Below are 25,133 nucleotides of genomic sequence, written 5' to 3' on the forward strand. Positions count from 1 at the left end.
CCTTCAAAGGCTTCATACATTACTAAGTACAACCTTAACTACCCCTAACCATTTTCCTGCTCTCTCACCCCCTCGTCTCTTCCAATCCAGCTGTCACAGGTAATCTTCTGCTCTAGGCATTCACACTTTTCCCTTCTGTTTATGCTTTTCATTCATCATGCTACTCCTCTAATGCAGTCCCATACACCTACCTGCACAGCCTCCCAACCTGCCCGTCTTCTCTCAGATGTTGTTTTACCTTTTTTGTATAGTCCCCTTCCCTCAGGATAAAAATGCTTTCTTCCCATGTGAATATTTGCCATCCCCACCTGTTTTCCTTATTCTTGCAGTTGCACTTTCATACTGTTCTCTTGCTGTCTTCTTCCTTCTGTTTGTTGCTAATTTGACATCTATCTGTACTTTCTCCTATGCCTCCCACACCGGACATCATTTCCTGAACAAGTTTCAGATTCTCTTCTGTGTCATGGATTAAAAGCATAGTCATCCAAATACACCTGTCGAGCCTCTTATTCAGTAATGCAAATCTAAGGGGCTTGAAATGAAGCCTATCTAAGCATGCTATTTTTAAAAGTTACCCCTTCTCTTCCAGTATCCTGAACTTTTTAAATTCCTTTCCACTCCAAAATGTAACAGACGAATTGTCCAATTCTGTCCTTTATGCTGCTGTTCCCTGTTGTGAGCAGCACTTCTCTTATTCCCACGTCCTTGTCTACTGCTATGACCCCCTTTGTCCTCACCACTACATCCTCTACAGTACCTTGGGGCAGGTCAATAGTTCCTACAAAGATGACTTACATAGGTATCCTTCTCGTCTCACAATCACCTTGGATATTTTCAGTTTCATCTTGGAGAGGGTTAGGGCTGGGGACATTTCATATAGAATCTCTCTCAAGACTTCTCTCTCTGCAGCTTGTAGGCTATGCCTACTTGCACACATCTTCATTAGTTTGTATTTACTTGCCTTCTATCTCCTTAGAGTACCATTCCATCTGACTACGTTTCCCCTACCACACACTCCCTTTTGGTTAAATGCATTCCTCTTTTTTCCCTGCCTCTTTCCTTCCCTCTCTCCTTGTGGTGCAATATACTACTAACAAGCCTTTGGTTTGCCTCATCTCCCTCAATCACCTTTGCCTGCCCTTTTCCTTTTATTCTGGTTTCTATGGCTACATTTCCTTTTTCACTTCTCTTTTTTAATTCATGCTTCCCTTTTTTATCATCCTTTGCTGTCCCATTTCTTACACTCTTTCAACTTCTTCAACCCATGTCCAGCTGTCTTATGTCTGTCTACTTCCGACATTTTGCCATCATGACTTGAATGCTGTTCTCCTGCCATCCCCTATTCTCCAGTCTCCCATTGTTCCTTCCTGTCTAACTAGCCAACTCACTGCAAATTCTATCTGAAAATCCTTCCATACAGCCCCACCCCCAATATGTGACAAGCTATACATATCCATGTACCCTAAATCTCCCTGAGCCAATTCCCCACTCCGAACACCTAAAAAACACCATGATCAAATGCAGGAAAAGATGCACTCTGCCCTTCCTTCTCCCTCCTTGAACATTCTTCTAATCTTGGAAATCCAGTTGCTTGATTCTTAATCTACTCTTTTGTTTTCTATCTGCTTGGGCAGAAACAACTGTGTACCTTCCTTTTACTATCATGTTCCTTTACTTAATAAATTCTTTCTAAAATTCTCAAGACCAGAACAGTACTTTGGGTTATGCTATTTCCCTACAGAATAAAAGCTAAGAAACAAGGAACGTTTCTAGATTCTCAAGCTTCTCATGCCTCCAGTACTGCTTTGCTGTATTTAGGTGCAGGAGTAGTGCTTTCTCACTAGTGAAATACAACTGAATTTATCAAACTGACCACACTTTAGCCAAGCATGAAGGTTACTACTTGGAGGGAGGGGCTGTTTCTCCCTACCCAAAGGTACATCATCCTCAAAATTGATTATGACTAGTAGGAACACTGGGTGCATAATACCGTCAGTCTTGGAAAGCTGCATGCTGCTGTGTTTTATAATCTCAGATATAATGAAGCACTGATACTGGCGCACTTCCCTATGTCATGCTATGAACTCAAGAAGAATAGGAAGTGCCACAGACGGTTCTGATATGTGACCTGGAGATGAAGCAATTATGTTTAGCATGAGGGCTTGTTACACACTTAAATGTTAGAATATCTCTTTAAATTAGATGCATGGATACGAGGCTGAATTATTAGTGTGAGTGGTGCAGAAAGATATGTGTCGTGCAACAGTCTCCAGGACAATGCTGCTGGGCTCATCTCAATAAGATTAGTAAATACTTTTTCCTCTTCCTCTCATCAAGTGCAAATATACAGTCCTTCTTTTGTATGCTTGTGGTCCTCTGAACAGATGTTTCAACTCATTTATGCACTTAACATGAATAACTCTTACCTACCGGGTAGTTCCCATGTACCAGTCACAATGTACTCTCCTATACCAACCTCCCCAAAAAAAGAGAACAATGTATAAGGTACATAAACCTTTTCTTGGTTAACCGTATGTCTTGCCATACAACACAGACACACACACACACCCACACACACATAAATGACACATATATACATATATATGCATAACAGATGCAATAATTTGGCACAACATTAAGTTCAGTAAGCAGTTTACAATGTCAAACCATGGATGGAAAAATGGAATTATGCTTAACAGAGCTTTGTGAAGAAGATGTAGCCATAATGACTGAGATGGGTTATGCTAGAGGGATAGCAAAATATCATTATATAGAGCGGTATGAAGACATTAGAACAGGTAAGTAAGAATAGTTACAAGAAAGGATACCATCGGGAGAAGATAGAGAAAAAGCAAGAAAGGCATGAAGAAGGACAAGGAGTAGAAAACAGAAGTGTGAGATTCAAAGAAAAGAGGCAAGTGAGCAAGGGGATGACAGGATGAGATGAGGAAGTATGAAACAGGGATAAAGGGGTGTGTGAGAGAAAGGCAGAGTTCATATAAATAAACTTGAATGAGTGCAGCTGTACTTTTGCTTGTGTGAAGAGGTGCTCCTTGAGCATCTTGAAGTCCAAGTACATGTAGAAATCTTGGATTAAGACGAGAATGGAGTCCCATATTTTAGGTGCTAAAATGGTGAATGCATGGGCAGTCAAAAAGTTAACTTTTTGGAACTCCTGATTACATTAAATTATAATAATGTAATAATTAAATGTTATTAAATAATTTTGTTAAATTTTATCCTGTGTATAAAATAGCACCATTTGTTACAGTGTGTTTTAAATGTACAAGTAAGAAATTAAACAAAATCCTGCAAAGGTAAACACCATGAAAAACTTCTCCAAAGCTAACTGTGGGCTCCTAAAAACAGAGGTGGATAACTTCACGGCACCCATGAAAAATGGAGAATAGTTGCATGACCGCCGAATCATACACTGATGCACTGTACAAACGCATATAGAAATGCATGGATCTCGCCATACCCAACAGAACCAAGATGCTTTCCTCCAAAAAAAGGAAGCTAATCTGGTGGTCCCCTGCCATAAACAAACTCTACAACAGAAGGAGAAAACTGATGCAGAATAAGGTGGTCCCAGGACTGGAAAAACTCCCTTACCAGCCTCAACAAGAACTTGAGATCCCTCATCAATTCCTCTAAAGCTAGCTATGAAAACAGAATTGCAGCAGACAGCAAAGAAAACCAGAAGGCCTTCTATAGTTATGTAAAGAATCTCCACGGCAATACCCAGATTTGCTCTGAGCTACTACACAATGGTACCTCCAATACCGAGCTAACAGATATTGCCAATATACTGGCTGACAGACTCAGTGCAAACTTTACCCCTCTCCCTCGCCCAAGGGACCAGTCACAATACCAGTAGATTGCCAGGCACCCATATTACTGCTGCACAGGTTAAAACAGCACTGTCCAAGGCCAAGAATACAGCTTCTACAGGACCTGACAATATCCCTGGCTTTGTTCTACATGAACTACAGAGTGACCTGGTACCTCACCTGTGTGCCCTGTTCAATCATAGCCTCACCTCAAGCATTGTCCCTACCAAATGGTGCACTGCTACAGTCATCCTTCTTCACAAAGGAGGAGCGACTACAGACCCTGGGAACTATCGTCCCATTAGCCTGCCGAGTCTGATATGCAAAGCTATGGAACACATCATCATGGACCTAATAAACAAAGATATAGGGAATCTCCAAACTCTGGATCCCACAAAGTTTGGTTTTGTGAAGGGTAGGCCGTGCCTGCTCAACTTGGTCAACTTCTCTGAGTCAGTCACCAGAGCTGTGGATGAAGGCAAGATGGTTCATACAGCCTACCTTGATCTGGCCAAGGCCTTTGATACCATTCTCCACTCAGGAATCATAGAAAAACTCACTAAGCTAGGCATCAACCCCTGTATCACTAGGTGGGTTGCAAACTGGCTCACAGGTAAAACCTACAGTGTGAAAGTAGCTGACTCCAAGTCAGACTGCCGACCAGTCACGAGTGGGTCCCACAGGGTTCGGTCCTGGGTCCTCTCCTGTTTGGTATCTACTTCTCTGAAGTCCAGGCCAACACGAAGGGACTCTGGCTGACAAAGTACGCAGACGATTGCAAGTTTGGAGCCATTATTAACTCCCCGAGTGATGTTGACATCCTTCAGAAAGGCCTCACTGAGACCAATGACTGGTGTCAGAACCATGGCCTTAAGCTTAGTGCCAAAAAATGTGTAGTCATCCCCTTTGGGAAAACCCAGTTCTCATGAATTATCACATCGATGGTAGTCCACTGAACACAGAAGGCGTTATAAGAGATCTAGGAGCACAGGTTGACAGCAACCTCTCTTTTGACCACCACATTGACACTGCGGTCAGAAAGTCCTTCTATGTGGCACATCTCATTACGAAGGGTTTTGCATCCAGGAAGAAAGAGGTCATGTCTCCCCCTACTCTTCCCTCATTAGGCCAATCATGGAGTACAATGCCCCATTTTGCATGTACCTCACTAAACATCTGCAACAACTGGAGAGGCTGCAAAAGTACCTCACAAAGAGGGTCCTAGGCCTTAAACATTTGTCCTAGATGGACAGACTAAAAAAACTCTTCTCTGTCTCACATCACCTACATAGAGGCGATCTCTGCTTGACTTAAAAAGCCATGCTGACCCAGCTCTGTTAGAAATGCTACATCTAAAGAAATCCCAATCCCTCAACACCACATGCTCCAGAGACTTCAACCTAATTACCAAAATCAACAGAAAGCACAGTTGTGTACACTTACCATAAATGTAGATGTTCAGGTGTATTCACTGTTGCAGTAGTTATCACACTTAGATTATTCTGTCAGAGGTAGCCCTCAGTCGGCCCGAATACGGCTTAGTATTTCTGCGTCGGTTGCTGTCGCTCCAGGACTGACATCAGACAGTCAGTGGTATAAAATCAGGCAGCCGTCATTACATCAGTTTTTCTTGCCCCAAATGTCAGGAGCCCCCAAACAGGGAGTTAGGTTATGGTGGAAGAACACCACCAGTAGAAAGTTAATACCAAAAATCTCTGTAAGGAGTGAGGAAGAGAGAGAAAGAGAGATGGGGGGGGGGGTGGAGGGTGGAAAACCAGGACTGCAACAGTGAATACACTCGAACATCTGCATTTGTAGTAAGTGTACACAACTGTACTATGTTCTTAGTGTTTCACTGTTGCAGTCATCACACACGGGTTGATTCCCAGAGCTGAAGAAAAGGGTGGAGGCAGTCAAGAAGACATGGGGCTGGCTAGGATGCCCTGCAAGACTGCGGTAGCAAAGTTTGCCCTGGATTTGGAGAAGATAGGCAGGTGGTAATGCTTGGTGAAGGTATGAACAAAATGTTGCAGCCTCCGGGATGTCTCTGGTAGGGACCCCTCTGAGAAAAGCTGCAGAGGTGTAGGTTGCCCTGGTGGAATGCATCCTGACCCCTGTAGGGGGCAGTTTTCCGTGGTATTTGTAGCAGAAATGGATATAGTGTGCTATCCATTTGGAGATTGTTTGTTTGTATATGGCCTTGCCCTCTGCCCCTGCTGCAAAGCTGACTAGCAATTGGTCAGTTTTCCTAAAAGATTTAGTCCTATCCAGGTAGAATCTGAGCTGTCTGTGCACATCTAGAGAATGCAGAATCCTTCCCCCTTGTTTTGAGGGTTAGGGAAAAAAGTGGGCAAATTAATAGATTGGTTGAGAGCCACACCGGACACCACTTTAGGCATGGAAGTTGGGTTAGTTCTGAGGAAGACCCTGTCAGCATGAAAAATGATGAAGGGCTCTACAGCCATGAGTGTTTGTAGCTCTGGAATTCTTCTAGCTGAAGTGATAGCCAGAAGCAAGGCTGTTTTCCAAGAGAGGAATTTTAACTCTGCTGAAGCTGCAGGCTCAAAGGGGGTAGTGTGAGCTTTTCCAACACAAAGTTAAGGTCCCAAGCTGGGGTAGGAACTCTTCTGGGTGGCCTTAAATTGTTAGCCCCTCTTAGGAACTGTTTGATGAGAGGGTGAGAAAAGAGAGGTGGCTCTGTGCTGTAATGAGAAGAGATGACAGAGGCATGAATTTTAATAGAAGAGAAGGAAAGACCCCTGTGAAGTAGATCTGCTAGGTAATCCAGGATGAGAGGTAGGGTGGGCTGTGCTGTTTCAGCTCCTTTAGCCTGGATCCAGGTGCAATACCTTTTCCACTTGTCAGCATAGGATTTTCTAGTGCTGGGGCATCTGGGCTCACGTATAACATCCAGGACTTACTTGCTTAAGCTGGCAACTGGGGGAGAGATCAGGGAATAAGCCAGGCTGCCAGGTTCAGGGTCTGCAATTGTGGATGCATAAATTCTCCATTCTGCTGGGTCAGGAGAGTTGGGATCTGAGGTAGGTGCCATGGAGGCAGGGGTGACAGACTGCGCAGTAGTGCGTACCAGTGCTGGCATGGCCAGTCTGGGACAGTCAAGATTGCTCTTGGTTCTTCTTCCCTTATTTTAAGTAGTACCCTTGTAAGTAGAGGTAGAGGGGGAAATACATAAATCAAGAGGATTACCCATTGGAAGGATAGGGCATCCACTTTCCAGGCCTTGTTGTGAGGTTCCCTGGTGCAGAATTTGCTGAGCTGGTGATTGTTGTGGGAGGCAAAGAGGTCCACCTTTGGGGTGCCCCATTTCTGGGTTACAAGGTTGAAGGTGCTGTGGTCTAGCTGCCACTCGTGTGGGTCTAGGAGGTTTCTGCTTAAGTTGTCTGCCAGAGAGTTTTGGGAGCCTAGCACGAATTATGCTAGCAGGTGAATTTGCATGGCTGAAGCCGTGTGCCAAAGGATCATGGCGTGCCTGCAGAGGGGATAAGAGTGAGTTCCTCCCTGCTTGTTGATGTACCACATCACTGTGGTATTGTCTGTTTTGATCAGTAGAGGCCCTGGGGAGAGTAGGGGTCTGAAAGCTGTCAGAGCATGCTGAACAGCTAGCATCTCTTTTTGGTTGATGTGCAGATGTATTTGATTTGGGCTCCAATGGCCCGGAATGCACCTGCCATCCAGGTGTGCACCCCAGGCATAATCTGATGCGTGCGTGGTTAGGGTCTGGGCAGCATGGGGTTTTGAAAAAGGAAGGCCCTTGTTGTGGTTGCATGCTGCTGCACACCAAAGAAAATCTTTCTTTAGAGAAGGTATCATAGTTATGATAGTTTCCAGGTCCTGAGAGTGTTGACACTAAAGGCTTTTTAGGTACCACTGAAGTTTCCTCATATGCAGTCTGGTATATGGAATGAGTAAAATGCAGGATGCCATGAACCCTAGAGCTTACAGGATTTTCCATGTGGATAACTGGGTTCTGGTGGCTAGTTGAGAGAAGTAGCCTGTCAGATAGGCTTGTTTTTCTGGAGTAAGGAATGCCATCTGGGATGCTGTGTCCAGGCTTGCTCCCAGGAATACAATTTTCTGAGTGGGGACTAGTTTGGATTTCTTTTCGTTTATAGTATACCCCAGGGAGGTCAGTAGGTCCTTTACAAAGGTCAGGTGCTGTAACAGCTTTTCCTGACTGTCTGTCTGAATCAGGCAGTCATCTACGCAGGGGTAAATTTGAATATTCCTTTGTCTGCAAAAATCAATAGCTGGAGCCAGGCATTTTGTGAAAACTCTGGGTGCAGTGGATAAGCCAAAGGGAAGAGCAGAGAACTGAAAGTGCATAGATCCTGCCCTGAAACGTAGATATTTTCTCCAGGAATCCCTGATTGGGATGTGTTGATAGGCCACTTTTAGGTCTAGGGTGGTTGACCAAGCATCCTTGGATAACATAGGAAAAAGATGCTGGAGGGTGAGCATTTTGAATTTTGGTATCACCAGGAAGGTGTTTAGAATTGATAGATCGAGGATTGGGCGCCAGGTGCCCTCTTTTCTGGGTACCAGGAAAAGCCTGGAATAGAAACCTTTGGCCTATCTGGTCCGCAGGAACAGGCTGTATTGCCCTCATGGAGAGCAAGGAATGGACTTGGTTTTGGGCCTCTGCCCAGTGGTTTGGAAGAAGATCTGGGAACCCTTTTGGGGTTGGCAGAGTGTGGAAATAAAATTTCTATCCCTGGGACACTATGTTGAGGACCCATCGGTTGTTGGTGATGGAGGCCCATTTTTTTGCATGAGAGGATAGTTTTCCTCCTAGGAGCACAAGCAGGTGGGCAGAGGTAAGAGGTGGAGTTGTAAAGTCATTGTGAGTTCTTTCCATAAAGGGGTGGCTTAGCACTCTCTGTTTTTGAAGAGGAGGAACTCCACTGCTTAGATCTCTACATTCCCTGGGACTGCTGTCTGGGGGGTCTGCTTCCCCTAGGCCCTAGGTCTTGCTGAGCTGGCCTTGAGGGGGCCGGAAAGGACCAGTGCTTGGAGGGGCAATGTCTACTGAACCTCGGAGGCTGGACCTGCAAGAAGTCTTTAACTTTCTGCATAGATTTAGCTTTTTCTTTCATCTTTTTTAAGACCTCTTCTGCCCTGGTGCCAAACAAATTGTCTTTGTTCAATGGTTAGTCCAATAGTTTTGATTTGACATGGTCTGGTGAGGTCTGTTCCTTAAGCCAAGCATGCCTTCTAAGTACAGAACCTGTGGCTGCTGCCCTGCAGGATGCTTCTAGGGCGTCAAAGCCACATTGCAAGGTAGGTTTAGTAACTTAGCTTGCAGAATGCATAAGCTCCTGTAATTCGTTACTTTCTGCACAAGCCAGAAAGGTAGATATTTTTTGTTTAAGGAGTTCCATTGTATGTTGCTGGTATTTCAGCATGTGGAACTGACAACTTAGTGCTCTAATGGCAAGAATGCAGAGGTGTATACTTTTTTACCCAATCTGTCTAAAGCTCGGGAATCCCTGTCCGAGGGGGTGGAATTCTTAGCTGTGGTTGCTTTTATTCCTTTAGGTCCTTGGGAGATGACCTTTGGGTAAACAGTACGATTTTTGAAAATAAATTTTGTGAGTCAGGAACTCTGTAATACCTGTCAGGTTTCCTGGCAGCAGGTAGGAGGGTATCAGAAGTCAAACTGGATTCCATAAAGACATCATCCACAACATCCAGGACAGAAGGAATGGCTAAAGGTCTGTGCTGTGGTAAATCTAAGAATTCCCCCGAGTCTCATTTTGGACTGAGGATAGTCCTGATATTCCCATTGAAAATGCTCCCTTAAAGTATGTAGGGTTTCACCAAATGAAAAATCCTCTGGAGGAGAGGCAGAAGGAATGGATTCCTCTGCATCTGAATCCTCATATGCAGACAAGGGTTGCATGTCTTCATATTCAGAAACTTCAGAGTCATCAGACTCCTGGTCAGATAAAACTGCTGGGGACAAGTCTCTTTTTCTTTTGGAATGGGTAGGCTGGCTTCCCCTAATACGCATGATAAGGTCTTCCGCCATTTTAAGCATTTGAGATTGAGGCATGGAAGCAGGTGCTTGAGCTTGGGTCATCGTTTTTTTAGGTATAGTTCATACCCTGGGCCTTAGAAACTCAGTAATTTTAGAAAGAACTGAAGACACGAAAGAAGTCGTTGGTTTGTGTCGAATATCGGTAGTGTGAAGAACTCCCTCGGAAGCCGGTGCCTGCTCAGCAGCTCTGGACCCATCCAAGGTAGAGACATCTGCAGGATCCTTAGTCAAAGAAGAGTCTTGCGGCATACCAGACCCTGAACGGGTCTCAGAAGCGGCCTGCGAATCCACAGAAGCGGGCATTAGGGGCTGCGAAAGCACCTCAATGAGGACCGGCAAACTAGCAACTGGCTTAACGGAAGTGTTGTCGGCAATTTTGGACCTGTGTGGTCTGCCTCTGTCTTTAGCCTTACGTTTTTTCAGAAGATCGGTAGTCGGACGGCTTACCGAAGCCATTTCGGAATACATAGATTGAGAGTGAAAATATTTAACAACGTATAGTTCTGGCGTTGAACAAAATCGACAGCGAGGGACATCGTGGTCTGGGCCTAAACAGGTGACGCAGTAAGAATGGAAATCTCGGTGTGGTATTTGCTTTCTACAGGTGAGACAATAGTTAACTTTTTCTGACATCGGTTAGAGCAAGAAAAAAGGACCCCCAACGGACTTCAACTTCAATTCGGAAACGAAAACTCAGGTAGCAGCTGACCGGCACTCGTGCAAACTGCTTCTGCTTCGGGCTCCTTGGCAAGAAAGACTGATGTAATGGCGTTGGCTGCCTGATTTTATACCACTGATGACCTGACGTTAGTCCTGGAGCGACAGCAAATGACGCAGAAATACTAAGCCTCTGGTATTCAGACCGACTGAGGGCTACCCCTGGCAGGATAACCCAAGTGTGATGACTGCAACAGTGAAATATGAAGAAAGTACAGTTGTGTACACTTACCATAAATGTAGATGTTTAAGTGTATTCACTGTTGCAGTCATTACATTTGGGTAATCCTGCTGGCAGGTTGCCCTCAGTCAGCCTGAATTCCAAAGTCCTGGGTCCTGCGTCGGCCGCTGTCACCCCTTCCATGACGTCAGGTCGTCAGGGGTATAAAAGATACAGCCGATGCCATTTTCTTTAGTTTTTCTTGCCCCAGATGTCAGGTACCCCCTAAAAGGGTAGCCAAAATGTATATACATATAAATGCATGCAACAATATAAACTTTACCTTCATCTACAAGCAAATACACCACATAGGTTGTATAAATCAGAGAAGAAAAGATAGGTTCCATCAGAAGAAAGGGGGATGGCGGGTGGGTAACCTGGACTGCAACAGTGAATACACTCGAACATCTACATTTATGGTAAGTGTACACAACTGTACTATGTTCTTCATGTTTCACTGTTGCAGTCATTACATTTGGGTAGAGTCCCAAAGCTATGGATGGGAGGATGGAGCTAAACAGCATTAGGAGCAGCTATGAGGCCCTGCAGAACTGCAGTGGTAAAGCCTGCCCTGGATTTAGAGTAGAGTGGCAGATGATAGTGCTTGGTAAAGGTGTGCACTGAACTCGAAGTACCAGCCTCTAAAATATCCTTGGTTGGTACTCCCCTGAGAAAGGCTGCTGAAGTGGCTGCAGCTCTGGCTGAATGTGGCGTAATGCCCTTAGGCACTGGCTTGCCATGGTGTAAGTAGCAGAAACGAATGCAGTGGCCTATCCACTTTGAAATATTCTGCTTTGAGATGGCCTTTCCTTGTGATCCTGCAGCATATGCCACTAGTAATTGTTCTGTGTTTCGGAAAACTTTGGATCTGTCCAAGCAGAATCTAAGCTGTCTGTGTACGTTCAAAGAATGCAGAATTCTCTCCCCCTTGTTCTGTGGATTTGGATAAAAAGTTAGCAGATGAATAGTTTGGTTAAGAGCCACACTGGACACCACCTTAAGCATAAATGTTGGGTTTGTCCTCAGAGAGACCCTGTCTGGATAAAAAAATGATAAAAGGTTCCACAGCCATGAGTGCCTGAAGTTCTGAAACTCATCTTGCAGAAGTTTTTGCTAGGAGCAGAGCTGTTTTCCAAGATACAGATTTTATATTAGCCATAGCAGCTGGCTCAAAAGGAGGCAGGGTGAGTTTTTCCAAGACATAGTTGAGGTCCCATGCAGGCATTGGTGATCTTCTTGGAGGCCTTAAGTTTTTGGCTCCTCTGAAGTACTGTTTTAGTAAGGGATGAGAAAAGATTGGTGGCTCTGTATTGTAATGAGCCGAAATGGCAGAGGCATGAATTTTAATAGATGAAAAAGACAGACCTTTGCCCAGCATCTCAGTAAAGTATTGCAAAATCTGAGGAATATTTGGCACACCTGTATCAATTCCTTGTGCCTGGTTCCAAGCACACAATCTCTTCCATTTTCCAGTATAAGATTTTCTAGTACTAGGCCTTCTGGCCTCCAAAATGACATCCATCATATCTTTACTGAGAGGTGTGTTTTGTATGACTACATTATCCGCCATGCTGCCAGGTTTAAAGTCCTGAGTTGGCTGTGCAGGATCTGATTGTTTTGCTGGGACAGTAGATGAGGTATCTTAGGTAAAGTCCAAGTTGGACATTGAGACAAGCTCCTTAGTATTGGATACCAGTACTGGCGGGGCCAGTCTGGGGCAATTAGTATCATCCTTGGCTTCTCCTGTCTGACCTTTAGGAGTACCTTGGGGAGGAGAGGCAGAGGGGGAAATGCATATACTGATAGGGCGTCCACTTTCCATGCCTGTCTGTGATAAATCCTTGTGCAGAATCTTTTTAGTTGGTAGTTGTGAGGGGAGGCAAATAGATATATGTCCGAGCATCCCCATTTCCTTGTTATGCTGAAGACTTGTGGATCCAGGTGCCACTCATGGGGATCCATGAGGTTTCTGCTTAGGTCTTCTGCCAGAGTATTTTTCCTTCCTGGCAGGAATTGTGCCTGCAGGTGTACTTGGTAAGTCAATGCTGTGTCCCACAAAGTCATGGCTAGTCTGCAAAAAGGGTAAGAATGAGTGCCCCCCTGCTTGTTTATATACCACATGACCGTGGTGTTGTCTGTCTTTATCAGTAGTTGTCCTGGATGAAGTAGGTCCTTGAAGGCTGTCAGGGCATTTTGAACTGCTAGCATCTCTTTTTGATTGATATGTAGATGCATTTGGTTTGAGGTCCATGTGCCCTGAATGCATCTTCCTGCCATGTGGGCCCCCCAGGCATAATCTGATGCATCCGTTGTTAGTGTTTGCCTGGCTGGGGGTAATGTGAATGGCTGTCCCTTGTTTTGGTGACAAGCCTTTGCCCACCATCGAAACTCCTGCTGCAGGCAGGGAATGAGAGTAATCATAGTTTCCAGGCTGTGGCAATGTTGAGTCCACACACTTTTTAGGTATCTTTGAAGTTTCCTTATATGCAGTCTTGCATATGGAATTAGTAGGATGCAGGATGCCATGAAGCCCAAAGCCTGCAGAATTTTTCTTGCAGATAACTGGGCCTTTGTTGCCAGCATTTTGAAATAGGTAGTCTGTTGCCTTTATTTGTCTGGTGTGAGATAAGCCATCTGGGCAGTTGTATTTAAGCTTGCACCCAGGAATATTATCACTTGAGAGGGTACTAGTTTTGATTTCTTTTCGTTGACTGTGTACCCTAGGCATGTTAGAAGTCTTTTCACAAACGCCAGATGCTGTAGAAAAATGTCCTTGTTCTCTGCTTGAATTAGACAGTCGTCCAAGTATGGATATATTTGTATTCCTCTTTGTCTGCAGAATGCAATTACTGGTGCCAGGCACTTTGTAAAGACCCTGGGCGCAGTAGGTAAGCCAAAGGGCAGTGCAGAGAATTGGTATTGCATCGAGCCAGCCTTGAATCTGAGGTTATCTTCTGCATATTTGTCTGATTGGGATATGCAGGTATGTCTCTATTAGGTCTAAGGTCACAAGCCAAGCGTTCTTGCCCAGCATGGGCAGAAGCTGCTGCAAAGTCAGCATCTTGAATTGTGGTATATCCAGGAATGTGCTCAAAATAGATAGGTCCAGTACTGGCCTCCAGGCCTTGTCCTTTCTGGGTACCAAGAACAGTCTTGAGTAAAATCCTTGTCCCTGCTCTTGCTCTGGTACTTGTTGAATGGCCCCCATGTCCATGAGGGATGAGACTTGTTTTTGTGCCTCTGCCCATTGATTTTTTGGCAGATCTGGCCAGCTGTTTGCCTTTGGCAGGGAAAGGAAATGGAACCTGTAGCCTTGTGACACGATATTTAAGTCCCACTTGTCCTGGGTTATAATGTGCCAATTTTGAGAAAAAAGTGCTAATTTTCCCCCTAAGGGGGCTGCCAGGAAATAAGTGCTTGGTGCAGACAGGGGGAAGTCATTGGGACTGTTTCCTGAATGGTTGTGATTTGTCTTCTCCAACTTTGGAGGTAGAAGCCCCCCATTGTTTTGTGCAGAATGAACCTTGCGCCTGGGATGTGCCTCTCGGGCGTCTGGGTCTGCCCCTTTGAGGTCTGTCTGACACAGGAAAGGACCATTTCTTTGTTGGCCAGTGTCTACTAAACCTAGGTGGCTGTACTTGTAAAAAATATTTGACCGTTTGCATAGATTTAGCTTTGTTCTCCATTTTCTTTAACACCTCTTTTGCCTTAACATCAAACAAGGTATCATGCTGTAAAGGTGCATCTAATAATTTAACTTTGACATGATCAGGCAGATTTTGTTCCTTTAACCAAGCATGCCTCCTAATTACAGAACCCGTAACTGCGGCCCTGCAGGAGGCCTCCAAAGAATCAAAACCACATTGCAAAGTATGAAGTATGCTTTCCAACTTGCTCAGCTGCATGCAATAAATCCTGCATTTCCTTGTTTTCTGCACATTCAGAGTTTAACAACATTTTCTGTTTAAGCAATGCCATGACATGTTGCTGATATTTGAGCATATGAAACTGACAGTTTAAGGCTCTTATAGCCAAGGTAGCAGATGTGTAAACCTTTTTTCTCAATCTATCCAGTGCCCTAGAATCTCTGTGAGAGGGGGTAGGGTTTTTTGCAGCGGAAGCCTCAACTCCTTTGGTACCATGAGAAATAGTTTCTGGGTCTGCAGCAGGGTTTTTAAAAAGGAATTTATGAGAGTCAGGAACCCTGTAATATCTGTCAGGCTTAACAGGAGCTGGAGGTAAGAAGTCAGGGGTAAGACTAGACTCCGAAAACACATAATCTACAATGTCTAACACAGGTGGGATGGCTAGTGGCTTGTGTTGACATAGTAACAGGAAATCCCTGAGCCTCTTTTTAGAGACTGAAAAATCTTGGCTCTCCCAGTGGAAATGCTCCCTCATGGTATGTAACGTTTCCCCAAAAGAATAGTCCTCTGGAGGAGAAGCTGACGGTATAGATTATTCAGCATCAGAATCCTCATGGGGGGAAGAGAATATTCCTGATCAGAAGAGGAATCAGAAGAAATGGAAACCTGATCTGAAGATTCATAGTCAGTCTCTTGCCTAGGCCTCTTATCAGGAGGGGGATGAGAACCCCAGACAGGTAATCAAGTCTTCGGCCATTTTGAGCATCTGCTTTTTGGGCATGGAGGCCTGTCCACGTGGCTCTTGAGTTTGCTTCTTTGCCTTTGAAGTCGGTTTAATGTATAGATGTTTAGGTCTGAATACACCCTCAGAAGCCGGTGCCTGCTCAGCGGCTCCAGACCCATCTGAAGGAATAGTGTCTGAGGCTCCAATACCTTGAGTTTCCAGCTGCATAGCCAACTCCACATGGGAGTCGGTAGCGGCCTGCGACTCTAAAGTAACGGGCATCAGGGGCTGCGAAAGCACCTCACTGATAACCGGCGAACCGGCGACTGGCTTAGGAGAAGCTTCGTCGTCGGTTTTGGGCCTCGGTTGTCTATCATTTTCTTTGCGTTTTTTTGTGAACTCCGGTAGTCTGATGGCTATCCGACGACATTTCCGGATAATTAAACCTGCATCCAAAATAGTTTAATGCAAAATCATACCGATGCTTAATAGTGCGTTGGTTAAATCTAGCACAAAACCGACAACCTGAAACAGTATGGTCAGAGCCTAGGCAAGGAATACAGTAAGAATGAAAGTCCTTATGAGGTATTTGCTTCCCACAAGAAATACAATTATTAACTTTTTCTGACATTGGTCTGGAGCAAGAAAAAAGTTTCCCCAATGGGGTACTTAGCTTTATAGAAAACTTCGGATCTGAAACTCGAACCCGAAAATCTCAGGAGTCGGCCAACTGGCACTTGAGAACTGCTTCTAATTCGGGCACCGCGCGGCAAGGAAGACTAAAGAAAATGGCGTCGGCTGCATCTTTTATACCCCTGACGACCTGACGTCAGGGAAGAGGCGACAGCAGCCGACGCATGACCCAGGACTTTGGAATTCAGGCCGACTGAGGGCAACCTGCCCGCAGGATTACCCACATGTAATGACTGCAACAGTGAAACACGAAGAACAACATCATGCTGTTTGGACAGGTTCATAACCCAGAGACTGCCCATGCTATGGAATAGACTTCCCATACATGTCAAGCAGAGCACCTCACTGGCCCTCTTCAAGAGAAATCTTGATGAGTGGATGGGAAACAGAAAATTCACCCTAAGGATCACTCCAATGGCTTTATTCAACAGAGGCACCGGGAACTAAGGTCGGGTGGCACAATGCCAGGGTAATCCTACGGGCTAGGCTTGTAAAGGCCCCAGGGCCATTAGCCTAGTACACACCTATGAAGCTATGACCCTATATGAACCAATAATGACAAAACTGTCCAATTCACAACATTTCAAACAAAAAGACCACTCAAACTTTTGTCATTACAATCTATCAATAACAGTCAATATGCACAATCTCTGCAGATGTAAAAGTCATCTGAATAATTCCACATTAAAGAGATCCATAACTACTGAAAAGGTTGCTGCTAACAAACAACTATATATGTCAGTATTTCATTCTACTCTTTTGGATTTTGGCAATCTGATCTCTGACACCACTGCTTCTAAAACCAACTTGTCCATCTGGCAGGTATCAGTTCATGTATTGATGCTGTTTACATAAATGTTTATATAAATGACGCTCACTCCATTTGTAAATCTGCTTACATATTCAGGAATGCACTGTGAAACTGGCTTTCCTCAATTATTTCATAACAGGCAACACTGCACATTCAGAAAAAAAAATAGGAAGTGCATTTACTTCAAAGAGATACGTTACAACTGAACTCTAACCATACCTCTCTACCTGTCGGTGCAAGAAATCTGGACAAAGCCAAAAATAACGGGGGTCAAAGACCCAAAAATAGGGACAGATTTTAAATGCTATTCCACCACAAAAAGAGAAGTGCAAAGTGTGTTTTTGTTCATTTCTGCTGACTTTCATATCTGTTATTTTAATAAATTTAAAAAGATCAAGGTCAAATTTAAAAAGATGTGTTAACACTGGTTGGTTTGTTTCTTTTTGTGGTGCAATATCTTTATCTGTTTTGTGCTGTGGAATTATAGATGATTTTAAATGTTGTTCCTATAAACTTAAAAATTACTAGAATAACAGGTTTTGCATTATTATGTATTTCCTTAATGATATGAAGTCTAAAACTCAACTATCTTATCATTTAGTATTATTTAGTGACTTTAATTCTCCACTACTTGCCAGAACACTGCAAAATTTATGAAGATCACACCAAAAATATCAGGCAAAAAATCTGGACATTCTGCAAAAATCTGGGCAGTTGATAGGCAATACTAACCAAAGTACTATTTGACAAGACAATTATTGAAATGTTATAGCATTCTTCACAAGTGGGAAGTCCTCTACCAAACAACCCGATGTCCGGCCAGCATTAAACAGCTTTAAGCTACTGCCATGGGATGTTGCACGTATGCTCTGACATCAGCCATAAAAGGACGTCACTCCGCCTTTGGATCTGATCTAGGTTTCTTTTTCTGAGGTTCTGTCGATGGCAGAGTGAAACAGCCAAATGATCTAGAGGACTTTTTTGAAGTCTCCTTAGAAGTAATTTTAGGGTGTTGAGTCCCAGTAATTGCTTCTGAAAAGGCCATAGGTAGTAATCTTTTTAAGATTATCTTATTTTTATGATCCACAATAGCTCGCAGGTTGAAATTTTTACAGATAGAACAATCTATGTTCAGGTGATCAGGGCCCAGACAACACACACACACACACACACACACACACACACACACACACACACACACACACACACACACACACACACACACACACACACACACACACACACACACACACACACACACACACACAGTTCACATGTGTCTGAAAATGGAAGCTTAAGACCACACTTCTTAAACCCCAAAGTGCTTTTTCCGACATCTTTTATAGACATTTGGAAAAAAAGAAAAGGAGAATACAAAGAAGAGGTCATAAGGGAAAGGGAGGAAAATAGCATCAACAATGGTACGCAAAAATACATCAAAAGTGTAGCAAGAAAAGTTAAAAGGATAACAAGGGAAAAAAGAAATTATACAACAATACCAGTGATGGTATATAAAAAAGAATACACTATGTGTAAGAATAGGGTAGCAAGAAAAAACAGGACAAAAATCACTTATCTGAAAAAATGCTCAAGAGCCGAGATGACCACGTCTCTTTCGTGGGAAATGAGATCTGGGGTATGTTAGAGGTTGGCACATTATGGCTAGGGAAGAGCTCAAGAGCTTTTAGGTGACACCGAGCTATAGTAACAGCTGAATCAGATCCGAGAATCAAATCTGTACCCAATAGTTGAGGAATGAATGAAAACTGACATCAGATCTACACATTTCTTGTATTTTCTACTGTCAGTTTGGCCTGGGTCATGCCTGAAACGGGTCTGTTGACCAGAAGACTTACCTGGTTAACAAATGAAAACATAACAAATGATGAATTAGCAATGAAACATTCAGCAAAAAAATAAATAAACTTCCTTTTGTAGTCTGGCCTCTGCTTAAGTTCCTTGTTATGGGTCTATATCACAAAGTTAAACGATAAAAAGAAAAAAACGAAAGTAGTAAATGTGGAACACAAAGAGCAGCGATTTTTTTTCCCAGGGGGAAAAAAAAATTACTGTTCTGAAAAAAAAAACAAAAAAAACCCCAACAAATCCAAAGACAAAACCCCCCCTACTTAAATATACCAACTCCGAGCTCGCACCACAGTGGAGTAAATGGCAAAGTCCCGAAAGCATCCCAGTGATTTTTTTCCCTGGAAAAAAAAATTTGCTGTTCTGTTCGACATTCAGTGCTTTCGATTTTTAGAGTTCAATATAAGAGTGTTCTCTCTTATCGTTCAACTTCGTGATATAGACCCCCTTGTTGCTGTTCACCCCCTATATTATGTACAAAGCATTGTTTTTGTTAACATGTATAACAAACTGAGAAAGAACATTTTCAAAGCAACACCAAAAATAACTGATATAAGAAAAGGAGCAAGAGAGAGAGAAAACATAATATTTTAGAAAAGGAAAACTGCTGGAAAGGACTTGTTATTAGAAGAATATTGCTAGCTTTTCAATGTTTAAGTTAGGGAGTAGAATGCTAGAAGTTACTGAAAACAAAACAATTCCTCCTTTACTTTGAAGAGTGAAGTATTCTAACTAACATTTAAGGCTACGGTCCTGTCTACTTAAGAAAGAATCAAGTTTCTCATATTTCTGGCATTGTCAACTTTGCCTACAAGGACTCAGTGAGAGAAAGAGGGACAATACAAGAATTCTAGTACAGACCAAAACCTACAAAGAAAAAAAGTGCACACAGACAAAATTAAAATAAATGGAAAACTACTGAAACTGCATGAAAGTGAAAAACATTAACTAGTTAAAAATAATTCAGACATAAAATAAAGGAGTTTGAAAAAAAACAGCTGTATCTACAAAGTGAGAACAATGATGGTAGGAAAACATACGGCTGCACTAAATGTGGTACAGTGTGAAACTGAGTATAATTGTGGCTGCCTGACCTACATAAACATGGACCTGGGGCAACTGAATATGCATTCTCATGCAACACAGTCATTTAAGCTACACCACACAGACACACAAAACCGTACACTATCTTCTTGAAATTCAAGAAACAGAAACATAATTCATCAAAAATGAAAAGCTACTGAAAAAGTAAAAATATTAGAACTAATTCAGGGGAAGGTACAGCCTAAGGCTGACATCAAATTGCTTTACTAACCTGTATTACTCGGAGGTTCACATCTTCTGCTTCCAGTGGGTAGGCACTGGTACATTGTAGAATGCAGAAGTCAGGATTAAAAGCTTTTACTGTCTTATAAACACGGCGCATGGTATCCATGCTTTGCATTCCACTGGAAATAACCATTGGGCGACCTACAGGGCACAACACAGACAGGCATTAGCAGTCATTCAGTTTCCCACATTTGCTACTCTTAGTATTACTGTGAAAAACATTCTATGTAAAAACTTTCATGAAATGAACCACAAACACACTATTCTTACAACAGACAGAAATGTGCCACAATAACATCAATAAAACACTGGCATTTGCTGCAAGACCATCTTCTAAAGTAATATGCATCTGCTCCTGGCTGTTCTCATACAACAAAGATAAGGCCATGCAGATCAACGTAACAAAACATATCAACCTGAATCAATGCTGTGAGGAAGAGACACATTGGAGAGTGCATGCTGCAACTTCCATTACAAAAACTAATTAAGAATACTTGCCTTTCTTTGCAGTTTTTTCTAAATAAGGGAAGTTGTTGGTATCTCCAGATCCCACTTTAAAAAATGGGACATTGAGCTCATGGAGGAATTCAACTGCCATCTGTAAAACAAACCAAAAAAGTGTAAATCTCTGACCTAAACAATGCAATCAGACTTTAAAGTACATTACATTATGCAATTCACTAAAATATATATTTCCTAAGACATTACGACAAAAATCAAAACAAAGCAGGCAAAGAGAATATGCATCATAAATGAAAGCTATCTACAGCTAACCATATTATGCAGCACCCATATTGTTTTTCTAAATCGTGACTACTAATTCTGCAAGCACTAACACAGGCCTCATGCTATCATACCTGCTGATGTTTACTGCTTTTCACTCTTTTCAGTTATTTCAGCTTGAAAACAGAGAAGGAACATTTCTTGTAGGCGAATACCCAATGCTATAATCAGTACTGGGAATATGCCAATGAATTATGGAAAAGTCTCCGTACTTACTGAATAGCGAAGACAAGTTTTACTGTTACTGTGACTTCTGCTTGAAGTACGGTTCTACATGATCATACCATAACAGTAGGTGTCCTACTTTTCACTGTTGCAGTATTCACTACATGAGGGATCTCCTACCAAGGATAGCCAGTATACCAAAGTCTTTCCATCCTCCCACCCAGAGAAAACCCAAGCAAACACAAGGAGGACATGCAGACCCTGCAATGAAGGCACCCTACCGAGAATCAAACCAGGGAACTTCTTGCACATTAAAAATATGAAAAAATGTTCTGCTTCATTCTGAAAGTTTGGATAGAAAACTAAGAGCTGAGCATACTAGTTAAGAGAAATGGCTGAAATAACCTAATGCATAAATGATGACTGCCCTTTAAGGCCACACTTTTGTTGTAAAAGACGGAAGAGGGCAGGTTGCTTATCAAAGCTGAAATCCTATCTATGGTCACATACAAACAGAAAACATACTTTCCAAAACTAATACTTAATGTTCATCTGGTTGAAATGGAGATGAAGCTAACTCTTCCAAAGTGAAGTTGAAAAGCTACAGAAGTAAGATCTGCTTGGAGGCCACAGACTGAGAACGTACTTCAGGAAGAGTGTTTTACACATGACTCACCTGTACCCCACAGAAAAGCTGATAATATGTGTAGAAGTGCAGCATGTGCACTGCAATGGAAGAATATGATAACTTCTGCTCGTTGACAAGGTACTCGCCATTTTTTTTGTTAATACGGCACATAACTACAAACAAAAAATAGCAATAACATTTCAATGCAATTAGTGAAAAATAAGCACATAAAAGCATTTTGGAGAGAAGCAAGGCCCCCCCCTGAACTTGCTAATGTGGGGGCTGCACTAACTCTGAGGTTGCTGCATCTCATGGAATGGAGAAATTGCAGGCATATCCAAACCTCAATCTTCCAGGACAAGACCCTGTAATTACATTACGGTGTTGATCACCAACATCTCACAAAAGCCTGGTTCTTGGTAAATTCCTTTTAAACAGAAGGTTTAAATACTCAGAGAGTCTTGGATCTGGATGATTTCATGGCATTAGGCCCTTTACGGCAGTCCAAGATACAAACTTTTTTTCCCATTTCTAAAAATACTTCACTGTAGATCTTCTACCTTAATTTAGGATGCTTTGAACTTGGCTAGTAAAAGAATCATTACGTAGTAGTATTTCATCCACCAAGCACAGAGGTTCAGTGTCTTGATGTTCAGATAAAATTTTTACTCTGATTAGTAAAAACTTGTGTAAAGGTAAGGGTCATGGGGGAAGTGTGGCTAGTGGCATAAACACAAAAGTACCATGGCTGTCTTATCCAAATGGAATTTTAATGTCAGTTCTTTCCTGCTTCTCCTCAAGAAGCAACTTCTGCACAAAAGGGAATGGACAGAAGGCACACAGCAAAGTCAAGAGTCCAGGGAAGTGAGACGGCACATACTGTCCAATCAGTCTTATAAAAATGTAGAGAGAACCCAAACCTGAAGCATACAGGGACAAATTCCTACCTAGTACCCGACTGACTGGAGTCACAGACACTAGAGAGGTTGTTCAGAGGAGGGCAGGCTTAAGTAACTGATGCCAGCTCTTCCATCCTGAAGGGAAGAAGGCAGAAAAGCCTGCTGCGTAACACCTATCAGTGGTTAGGAGTCTGCATGCAGAACAGGCAAGGCAGGCTCATGCTGATACAGTGCACGTGCTGAGTCAGGATGGGAGTAACGTAAGGAACAACACGTCTTTTTCATTAGGCATCCATGGCTGAGTCCACAAACCACAAATTGGTGAGGGGTTAGGTTAGGGGGAAGACCATCAAGGGACTAGCATCTTTCCAAATACCTTAGGCTCAACTCTCACTTTCCACAGGAATGAATGAGCAAATAAGGCTCTACAGACAAGAACAAAAAGGCCTCACAGTTCTTGTCCAGTTCAAGGAAGCCTGTCTCTCACTCTTGGAGGGAGCAAAGGAGCTGATGGTGTGCACGAAGAGGAGCCACTAGGCAAGTTTCATAAAGGTGTTGATTAAAAAAAAATGAAGACACAGAGAAACAAATGTTACGTACTTACCACAATGCTAGATCTGTATTATCTGTTTTTATCCGGCTCAACAGATGGAGTAGCATATCCAACTGAATCCAAACTCTGCGTCTGTTTTCAAGCTCATAAATTGTGCATTCATTCAATTCCCTCTTGTTGAATTTACCTGCTTATACCTAGCACTATATCTAATAATAGATAACAAAAATTCTGAATAACCTAGCAGCCAAGAGAAGGATAAGGAGTCAGCTCAAGGCCATATGCATGGCGAGGCCCTGGCCAGGTCCCTTCAATTAAGGGCCACCAGATGACAATTTAGGACAGGGGAATGGAGGGAGGGCAGGTTGATCAGGACGGAAGAAAACATGGATCTAGCATTATGATAAGCACATAACTTTCATATCAGATGTTGTCTTTTCCATCTGATTCAACAGATGGGACTGATTCCCCAGCTAACAGTAGCCCTGGGAGGTCTCATGGGAGGATATTCTGAAGAATGGTGGTGCCAATGGATGTGCTGGACCAAGAATGCAAGCCAAGCTTGTAATAAGAAAAATGACATGAACAGCAGACCAAGTAACTGAAGCACATCTCATCTACTTGTACTCTAGCAAACAAAGCAGTCAAAGCGGTCACTGATCTGGTTGAATAAGTCTTGGGTTTGTGAGGTACAGCCAATCTTTTTCTTCATAGACTAAAGCACTACAATCAGGAAGCCACTTGGATAATGTAACTTCAGAAATGCCCTGGACCAATTAGGTCTTTGGGAAGGAAAGAACAAGCTAGTCTGTTTTTCTAATGTCCTTTGTATGACTCAGGTAAAACCTCAAATGTCAGTGGACATCCATCAATTGTAAACTAAATTCCTCCTTGTTAGAGAAATTTTGGGAAGAAAACTGGTAGGTTAATTGTCTGATTAAGATTAGCTTCTGAGGACATTTTGGGAAGAAAATGTGGACTGGTTCGAAGGGATACTCTGCCCTTATGAAAAATCCAGTAGGAAGGCTTGTAAGATCATGCTTGCAACTCAGAGATTGTCCTAGCTGATGTGATTGCCACTAGGAAAATAGTTTGCAAACACAGAAATTTCAGTTCTGCTGAAGCTGCTGATTCAAAGGGGTTGGATTAGGGCCTGAAGCATTAAGAGAATATCCCAAAGAGGAGCTGGATCCCTAGATAGGGGGTCTAAGAAAAAATGTTTCTTTTTAAAATGCCTTTGAAATTTCAAAGAAGCAATGGAATTGTGGTTTTCTCCTAGATGAAAGTTGGATAAAGCTAGATGAACCTTAATTGTTTAAAAACTAGCACTTTTCTGGAACAACCCCACAAGAAATTCTACACTGAACAGTAAGAGTGCTGAAAAAGGATCTAATCCTTTACAGGAAGTCAAGACAGCAAACCTTTTCTACTTGCTTTTGTAAACTTTTCTCGTGTTGGGTTTCTGTGATGAAGATAAAATGTGAAAAACTAATGCGGACAACCTGGCATCCTTGGCCATCACTGGAACTGGAGGAACCATGCAGTCAGTTTCTGGGCTTTCATGGTGTCAGTGAAGCTGGCCAGACAGGTGATGCAGAAGGTCTGGAAGAGGGTTCAGTAACTGGGAAGGTGTTTCAAATGGGGCCAAAGGAAGGGGAACCAGACCTTCAGAGATCAGAAGCGGGACATCATTACTGCCGTGCACCTTATGGCTTTCTATAGAAACTCGGTTATAAGGGGAAAAAGTGGAAATACGTACTGGAGACTTGGGGCCAACTGTGAACTACAGCATCCCTCAGTGACTGTCCCTCTTGGGGGGTCAGATGGTAGTAGCTGCTGCACTTTAGATGGCTCATAAAAAAAAAAAAATCACAGCACAGCTGGCACCAGAGACTAAAATCACAGTTGCCACTGACTGGTTGAAGGACCCCTTGTGAGGTAGAAGAACAGATTTGCTCAGTTTGACTGCCAAGACACTGAAAAGTACA

General features: G+C 42.9%; 1 protein-coding gene across 1 annotated transcript in view; it reads right to left on the reverse strand.

Annotated features, from left to right (window-relative positions):
- Positions 1–25,133, reverse strand: part of NANS (N-acetylneuraminate synthase) — a 345,373-nt gene that overhangs the window by 112,214 nt on the left and 208,026 nt on the right. The window contains exons 3-4 of the mRNA XM_044060950.1: positions 20,616–20,715; positions 20,104–20,258 (exon numbers count right to left, since the gene is read on the reverse strand). Coding sequence (XP_043916885.1) covers positions 20,104–20,258; positions 20,616–20,715 — 255 coding nt within the window. The remainder of the gene's footprint in view (positions 1–20,103; positions 20,259–20,615; positions 20,716–25,133) is intronic.

This window comes from Protopterus annectens, chromosome 2.part0, assembly GCF_019279795.1.
Source record: "Protopterus annectens isolate FY-2018-M chromosome 2.part0, PAN1.0, whole genome shotgun sequence".
Taxonomy (NCBI): domain Eukaryota; kingdom Metazoa; phylum Chordata; order Ceratodontiformes; family Protopteridae; genus Protopterus; species Protopterus annectens.